At 52.6% G+C, this 9,051-nt stretch overlaps 1 protein-coding gene across 1 annotated transcript; it reads right to left on the reverse strand.

Moving 5' to 3' along the window:
* Positions 1-1,776: 1,776 nt before the first annotated feature.
* Positions 1,777-8,820, reverse strand: LOC149325485 (uncharacterized). Its single transcript, XM_089564301.1, has 3 exons — positions 7,041-8,820; positions 5,646-5,652; positions 1,777-2,140 (listed from the first exon to the last, which is right to left on the reverse strand). Exons 1-3 carry the CDS (start codon positions 8,818-8,820, stop codon positions 1,777-1,779), a joined length of 2,151 nt encoding a protein of 716 aa, XP_089420427.1.
* Between the last annotated feature and the right edge of the window lie 231 nt (positions 8,821-9,051).

The raw sequence follows: 9,051 nt of genomic DNA on the forward strand, positions 1-9,051 counted from the left end.
GATATACATACAGGGATTCCTATTGCCTCAACCAGTGACGGACGTTGGGAGCACTCACAACAACCACCGTCCATTTAACCAACCACGCCGCTCTAGAAGGATCAGTTTTATCGCTCCCTCTATTGAATATCGCCGTCACTCCGCTACCTCTACTATCTGATATTGCTTCCAACTTTCAACACTCAATATACATCCCGATGATATCACACTCTAGTCCACCACTGGAACTCCTGGGCATGGACAGGATAGTGTACAAACAGCAAACAACTCTATACAAACACACAGACGCAATCTGTAGGCCTCACCAGAGTGCCCACGAGATCCGAGATGCCTATAATCAAAACTCCCATCCAGGCTCCTTCCACTCAAATAATCCTTTCCAGCAAACCCCTAGGTACAGTACAAAAATTTCATCTTGGCCTACACCTGAAGCAAGGCACGAAGGCAGTGCACAGCATACACCTTCTGCAAACAATACATCTCATCAACGGCTTCTCCAAACAGTCATACTCAAAGATAAAAGATAGTATACACATCTTAAAAGCAGATCATAACCTCACTAATACACATCTAAACTCTGAACACAAAACATGAATAAATGTAAAAGCAGAGCTATAGGCCTATGACGACACGGTAATAGCACCAAACTGCTACTGCTGGGATTACATAACAACGTGGAGGGAGTTCTCAAATAGCATAGAGTTTCCCGCGAAGGCACCGCGTCCACATACTGTCTAAAATGCCAGCCCCACCACCACAAATCATTATTGGGGTCCTGGGCTTGAAGGCAACCGGCACGGGGACATCGCGTCCCCGTGCCGGTGGATGGCGCTCCCAACCCACATACAGTAAACTCGCTGGATCATTCTCCAGTGACTAACATACACACGCTCACACTCAAACGAGCGCTCCACCGTGCCATCTGCGGCGAACCACTCTACCCTCTCTGCATCTGATAATGCGAATGCTAAACGCAGTCTGCGTGCCACCTGTTTCCTCCGCCATCCCTCCCACCTCGAACTGTTGGGAAGGTTATAACTGCGTTTAAATTAAGCCTGCCTGCTCACCTCACTCTATCACAGATGGGAAATAAATCACCGGTTCCTCCTGACTACATCATCATAAGCCAAGCTGCGTCGACGGTAGGACAAAGGCTTCTTCAATTAAGATGGTTTTGTGCCAGCTGCAGCCACCATATCTCCGGAGAGTTCCAAATTTCATCCATCCACCTCAATTTCTGCCTCTCTCTGCTACGCTTGCCTTCTCTTGGGCTCCATTCCTTTAACCTTAAAGGGACAGAGTAGTGAATTATAAGCACCGAATTCTTTTCAGCGCAGTGGAAAGCTTCCTGTATGATGTGCTTGATTCCGAAACACTTGTTAGAAGTGCTGTATGCTGAGTACTCTATGCCGTATTCAACGCCAAATTAAAGTTATAAATGCTTGTTTCTTCGGTACTGCAGTGCACAATTCTCACAGTACGAGACACCATAAACTCTTGACGCGTTTTGCTCAGCAATCGGTCTGTTTAACGACCAAGAGTTAACTTGCCTTCAGATTATACGCCAGTTTCTTCTTGATTTCGACTATTATTAACTCCCATTTCTTCCCTGACCAACTCTGCCCTGTTGCTATCTCCCCCCCCCCTCCCCCACCTTTTCATCAAGTTTTGACTATAGGACCCTGTCTATGCACCGAAAACAAGAAAAAAAAAACGTGAAAACATAAGAACTGCGCGTGGTAGTTCTGATTGGATGGTGATTGGCCCGCTCTGTGCTTACTGCGGGGATTCGAGAACGTCGCTCAGGCGCAAGTACTGCCGTATGTGACGGAGGCAGAGTTCGGGCAGGTCATCCAGCTGCTTTTTCCGGTCCTCGCTGGGATTGCACTCCACCGAATCGAACACCACGCCTGCGAGGCGCACGAACTCGCTGAAGTTGGCCAGTCGGAGGGCGCTCTCAGTTACCAGTCGCTTTGCTCGAGCTTCTTCGATGAGCGCCACCGATTGAAGCTCCTCTACCAGTCCGGGAGACTCGGAGACCTGTTCAAAGGCCTCTGCTGTGTACTTGGCACTGGTGCCGGTGACGTAGGCAGCAGCGCGCTTTGCCAAGATCCGGTTCCTGTGCACGATGTCTTGTATGGTGTTATGCCGGGAAACCCGCCCGGATTCCAATTCTGCAGGTCGCAAACTTTCTGCTGCGAACGTCCCTTTGACAGGCCCTGGTGCTGCGCCGCAAGGCAACGCGCCCTAACGCTCCCTTGACAAGCCACGATGCTGCGCCGTAAGTCAGCGGTGTCTAAGGAGAAGCATCGGCGAGCAACGTGCCTGGACACGTCGCTGGGTGCCAGACAGCGAGGCGCCAGATTCCTTCTCTCCCGGACGCCACCGCGCGCGGCAAAATTTGAAGCGGTTGGCCCGCGCGATCGCTGATTGGTCCTTTCGGACTGCCGTCGAGTGCTGCCTTTGGATTGTCCAGTTCTGAGGGGCCGCCGTTCCTGAGGCTATATAAGCGCCACCGCTGCCGCTTGGATAGCAGCTACCACTGACGGAGTGACCGAGTGACCGACCCACCGTGGTCGAGTGCTGCTCACGAGTGGAGTCGGATGGTGTGACGCGTTGGTGTCTCGCTGGTCGTCGCTGTGCGAGAACAGTCGCGTTGTGTAGCTCTCGGCCCCCGTGCCGATGTTGAACTATATTATGCCCTGTACATAATGTATAAAGCGTTTTCTTAGTCTCACCGACGCCTGACTCGGAGTCTTTGCTACCGCTAAGAGAGCTGGCAACGCTCAGTCACGAAACGGGTGGCGAGCGCAACGGGACCACCTCTATGGCACAACATTGGTGGCAGCGGTGGAATGCCCAAAGTCACAACATTGGATGGCAGCTATGGGATCGACCGACATCAGCTACCTCGGCGCGGTGAGTGCCTGAAGTTTTCCTCAAACGCCAGACTTTCTCTAACACAGGTTATGGTAGCTTAGAGAAATTTGGTGTAGCATTGTGTTAACCTTGTGTGTTTCAAGCCTAGGAAGAGTGTTTTGAAAACCAAGGGATGCTGAAGGGGAAAATAAGGCAGTGTGTGAAATGCTTGCGCGTGGCTAACTAGTAGTGATATAGTAGTGTACGGCAAGTATTTTCTAAAAGGGCAAACAGCAAGAGGCCATTGTGAACTATGGAGGGTTACAAGGTCAAAGAACTTCTCCAAATTTGTGAGGAGTTGGGCATTGATTTGGGCCCAGCAAAAAGAAAGAATGCGATCCTTGCGGTCATGAGAACCGAGGACGTGACGGCTGAGGAAGCCGAAGAGGCCTGGGCTGATGTCATTGAACGGCGTGAGCGGGAGGAAAAGAGGGAGAAGGAACGTCGCGAGGAGGAGAGGCGGGAGCGCCAGGCGCTTAGAGATCACGAGTTAAGAATGATGGAGCTGGAGCTCCTCGAAACCTCGCCAGCGCCTATTCTTGCTTCTACGACAGTTCCCTCTAACGGTCCAAGAATAAGCGACCAATTGCCGCCCATGGTCGTCGGCGAGGATGTGGATAGATACCTCGAGAAAGTTGAGCACGTGTGCAAGGGTAATCACATTGAGGCTCTAATCTGCGGCCCAGAGCGTGGCTGTGAGTCACATGACGGTGACGCTGAAGCGCCAAGCCAGAGCGCAGCGTTAACTGTAAAGTGCGATGCTACAGAGATTACCGCTGCGATCCTGAAAGATGAAGGCGTAGCGCCAAGATGTAGGCCACAGGAGAGCGAGCAGCTGTTCTCTGCGGAAATTGAGACAGGTCGCTCTGAGTTCGCGACGGGTAGTGGCGCACCGATAGCGCCAACTGAGAGTTTGATCGAAGGCGAGGAATGCCGCTCAGCGCTGCATCGAGACAAAGATCAGCTTAGTGAAGGTCAAACTCCAGCGTCTTGTGATAGACTGCCGGAAAACGAGCTATTGTGCTCAAAGGAAATAGCACCGCACGGTTCGTCAGGTGAACCGTCGCCTGGCACTGCTAGAAAAGCGCAGGTTTTCTGGCTGCGTGAGCAAAGTCTCGCTCGGGACGAGTGCATGAATTCTTCAAGACCAGATTTGGCTGGTCAGACGAAGGCTGGTAGCTTGAAGGATGAGTGCACCGAAATAACCGGAGAATCGCACAACAGATCCGCTAGGGCAGTTCCCAAAAATCGGCGGTGTAGAAGAAAAACCAATGTGAATGGTTGCGCTAAAAAGGGAAAAGTGCGGAAGAAGTTTGTACGATCGAGGGCCGGCAATGTGCGTAAGAGCCCGAAATTGTCACCTTGGAGCCCAAGAGTTCGCAGGCGTCGCGTTAAAGGAAAGCCGACTCACCAGGCGCAGGCTGGTCTAAAGCGTACTACGCCGCTGTGGAAGAACCGCAGAGGAATTCCTAGGATTCGGGACGGGCGTGATGGACTCCAGAGAGGGGTGCGCGGTCGCCACACAAAAGAGCGCCACAGTGCACGCGCTAGTCAGAAAGGGGAACGACATGACTGGGACCGAGAAAGCAGGAAGCGCCCCTCTCGCTTTCGGCCTTCCAAGCGCTGCCTAGGCTTTGGACGCATGTCGCGGAGAGGCGTGACTAATCAGCCCCTCGGCTTCTGTGAAGCGTCGGCTGGTCGAGCGGCCGTCCGACCCCGACCGCGCAGGGCGCGGCTGAAGTTTGTGGATTCTAAGAATACATCTTTCTTGTATTTAGTGTTTGTTTTTTTGGTCATTCACTCAGCTGTAAAAAGAAAGATGGAGGCAAACCAAAATTTGAGCTTCGGACTTAGAAACGGGCCGTATTGTTTCTCTAGCCTGATGGGCAGAGTGATTCATGGTTTCGGCGGGTTCGCATTGCCATATCTCGACGATGTTGCCATCTTTTCGGACACTTGGGAAAAACATCTCGAGAACTTGCGAGTCGTATTGTGCAGGTTGAAAGAGGCAGAACGGGCTGTGAAACTAGCTAAATGTCACCTAGGTTGCGGTGAAGTGACTTATTTCGGCTATGTGGTGGGGCGCGGCCGGCGTAGACCTTCCGACATCAAGGTAGCCGCTATTGTAAACTATCCCCGGCCAACCACTAAGACGGATATAAGGGCTTTTTTAGGTTTAGCTGGATATTACCAACACTATGTGAGAGACTACTCTGACCTTGCGAGCCCGCTAACAGACGCGCTTCGAAAATCGGAGCCCGTTAAGGTGACGTGGGACTCGAAGAAAGAAAATGCGTTCCAAATGTTGAAACAAGCATTGAGCCATAAGCCGGTTCTAACGGCGCCAGACTTTTCGAAAGGTTTCATCATTCAATGTGACGCGAGTGATCGCGGAATGGGAGCGGTGCTATGCCAAGAAGATGCTAGTGGTCATGAACGACCAATTTTGTATTTGAGTCGAAAACTAAGTTGTAGGGAAGAGGCATACAGCACCTCTGAAAAAGAGTGCGCCTGCCTTGTGTGGGCAGTTCAGAAGCTGGCTTGTTATGTCTCCGGTTCTAAGTTTGTTGTGGAAACGGACCATTGCCCCCTAACCTGGTTAAGTAACATGTCGTCTAAAAGCGGCCGTTTGCTGAGGTGGAGCATGACCCTCCAGCAGCACAATCTGGTTGTCCGCTATAAGAAGGGAAGGTTGAACGCGAACGCCGATGCTCTAAGTCGTGCATTCTAGGCCTCGCTTCTTTCAGTGACCTCCTCATTACTTACCTTCTCTCGCTTTGCAGCAAACTATCATGTTCGAAGGAAGAAAGGGGCAAAAATGAATGACCTCATTTGCTTCCTCAGTAGTGTGTTTTCGGTCCAAATGATTTCAAGGGGACCAATCTGATTTTCATTATCATTGTTGATTATTAAGTGCTCCTGCTATTTTGATGTGTTGATACTTTGCAAAATGGTTGTTTGAACCTTGTGTACCAGATCGTACACATGCCTCTTGTTGCAGCGGGAATAAATGGGGACAGCAATTTAGTTAGGTTAATTTGGATTATGGCTTTGTCTGGTGTTTGATGGGAGACAGAGGGCACTTGCTTGTGTTGGGTGTTGCCTTTTGCCGGTCGGTTTTGTAGTCTGCAGAACGACCAACCATGACCAGTGGCGAGAAGCAAGGGGATCGGAACGACCTCAGCGAAGCTGGTCGAGGTGCCTTGGCGACAACGAGGTCAACAGAGCTCCTGGCCTGCGAGTGGGGCCTGGTGCTCGTGAAGTTACCTGGACTGGACGTGAACTTGGAAGAGCCTGACGAAGATGCGCGCCTGGCATCCGAGCCACCTGGAAGCAGCTCGTCTTCCCGGCGCCTTATCTGATGGCGGGGGTGCTGTTATGCCGGGAAACCCGCCCGGATTCCAATTCTGCAGGTCAGGTCGCAAACTTTCTGCTGCGAACGTCCCTTTGACAGGCCCTGGTGCTGCGCCGCAAGGCAACGCGCCCTAACGCTCCCTTGACAAGCCACGATGCTGCGCCGTAAGTCAGCGGTGTCTAAGGAGAAGCATCGGCGAGCAACGTGCCTGGACACGTCGCTGGGTGCCAGACAGCGAGGCGCCAGATTCCTTCTCTCCCGGACGCCACCGCGCGCGGCAAAATTTGAAGCGGTTGGCCCGCGCGATCGCTGATTGGTACTTTCGGACTGCCGTCGAGTGCTGCCTTTGGATTGTCCAGTTCTGAGGGGCCGCCGTTCCTGAGGCTATATAAGCGCCACCGCTGCCGCTTGGATAGCAGCTACAACTGACGGAGTGACCGAGTGACCGACCCACCGTGGTCGAGTGCTGCTCACGAGTGGAGTCGGATGGTGTGACGCGTTGGTGTCTCGCTGGTCGTCGCTGTGCGAGAACAGTCGCGTTGTGTAGCTCTCGGCCCCCGTGCCGATGTTGAACTATATTATGCCCTGTACATAATGTATAAAGCGTTTTCTTAGTCTCACCGACGCCTGACTCGGAGTCTTCGCTACCGCTAAGAGAGCTGGCAACGCTCAGTCACGAAACGGGTGGCGAGCGCAACGGGACCACCTCTATGGCACAACATTGGTGGCAGCGGTGGGATGCCCTAAGTCACAACAATGGTCAGACGCTCGTTCATCATCTCGGCGCCCTCGTAATAAAACTTCAGGCTTTGCAGGGCGTAGTTGTTTTCAAACTCGGGCTTCAAGAGCTCTGAGACGAACTCTGTGAAAGCGTCGGGGCACGGGGGTTCTAATGTGAATGCGCGGATTGTCCGGCTTCGCTGCAGAAGGCGGGCCAACGGTGCCATGTCAAAGTAGCCTCTCCTCGCGAAATGGACCCTCAGAGTCCTGATGGTTGAATTGCTGCACACTGCGTCGCATATAGCGGATGCGCATAGATTCCAGCATTTGTTACAGCACTCGCGCTGAATACGCAGTGTCAGTTTTTTGATAAAACGCGCCCTTTCTATCAGCTGGACGATGTCCGTTGATGCTGGATCCGTTTTACCATGGACGCACAGAATCGAGAAAACTTTCAGCTGGATTTTACTGGTCGTGGTCACTTGCGTAACAGCGGCTTGGAGGATGCTGAAAGGAACAGGTTGAAAGTGGCCCCTCCTAGACGGAGTGTCTTCTGGGTAGATGACGGTGCTCTTCCCGTTGACTACGACCCTTTTCTGCGCTTCACTTTCGGTGAGAGCGCTGCATATCGGCAAGGTGTTAGAATGCAAATCATTAATGGTGAGCAGGTGCAGAGTCTTGTTTCTGCTCATTGCTTGCAGAAATCCTTTGCATTCCAAGAGACAAAAGCCCCACATTGAGAATGTCAGTTGCTGGAGGGCCGTACCGTCGGCCAGTAGTGCCGTTATCCATGGTCTCACGCGATCGCTTACTTCTTTGTGAGCTTTGCAGCACTTTGGGCAGTACTGCATAGGAAACAGATCGTCCTCGGGATATCGAAGTTCGTTGCTGACCGCATCGCTGTCTTCGATATACTGGTAGGCGAGGCTGAAATACTTCAGCGACTTGCTGCTGTTTAGAAGGCACTTAATTGGCTTGGCATAGTCCGACCTGAGCCTGTACAGCTCTAGATCTAGCCTAGTCAGCACCGCGTTCTCAGATAGGGCCAGGCTTAGTTTCCTGACGTCGATTTCCGGACCACTTAGTGGAGCAGTTATCTTCAATGACGTCAGAGTCGTATTAGCCCGCAGGTATGCAGCAAGGCCGACGTACAGGTTACCTGAGCCAGAGCGCCGGTTGCCGCGGCCAAGAACTTTCTTCGTCAGTGACAGCTGCGTGATGCCCGTGTTTTTGAACAGCCCTTCCATGAAGGCATTGACTGGTGGATTTTCTACAGAAATGTCGGCAGCACAGAAGAATCTCAACGAGGCAGTTCCTGTTAGCATAGGTGCGAGATTGGCGACCAGAGCGCCTTGTATGCACCCGTGCAAGGAGAGAGATTCCAGCCGCGTCAGTGAAGCTATGGCTTCGGTGAGGTGTCGCCATGAGAAGAGTAGCCTGGGGGATTTAAACCCCAGCGTGATCCTCTTCAAACCTCTGCTGTCGCGAATTGCGTGACAAATGGTGTTTTGATGATCCGAAAGGATTTCGTCGTTGATGGTCGCTTCGACAACGCAGTGGTGCTCGGCTAGCAAGTGGTACAGATGCATCCTCATCAACACCTTCTCGTTCACCGTGGTCATCTGCGTGAGGCGCGTGCCGTCGCTTGCCGTCACCAGGGAGAGCTCCGAGGCAGACTTCTCCTGCAGTTCCAGCCCGATCATCCAGAGGAAGCTGTTCCAAGCTTTCAAGCTGCCGAAGATTTGGCACAGGCGGCCTTCCTGGCTCGTGCATGCCTGGCGGTGGTCGACGCTTAGACCAGCGTACCGGCTGAGGGCCCCGGCCATCTTTTCCAGTGCAAGTGGTGTTGGACCCCGGACACCGCAACCTCTTCCAGCAGGTCTCTTTCCGCAGAGCCACGCTTCAATGCTTGTCCTGGTCTTGATTCCGTTTGGTTACCGCTGTAGCGCCGGCGCGTCGGAGCCCTGCGAGACAAGCATCAAGGGAAGGCTGAGCACACTGCTGATATGTGAATGACGCGATACTGCTCCTGAATGTAGACGGAGTATAGAAGGTAT

Source organism: Amblyomma mixtum, chromosome 10, assembly GCF_055824585.1.
Source record: "Amblyomma mixtum isolate Tamu chromosome 10, ASM5582458v1, whole genome shotgun sequence".
NCBI classification, from domain to species: Eukaryota; Metazoa; Arthropoda; class Arachnida; order Ixodida; family Ixodidae; genus Amblyomma; species Amblyomma mixtum.

Bases quoted from the DNA above. Each gene is read 5' to 3' on its own strand.
- LOC149325485 (XM_089564301.1), bottom strand. From the start codon at position 8,820: ATGGCCGGGGCCCTCAGCCGGTACGCTGGTCTAAGCGTCGACCACCGC.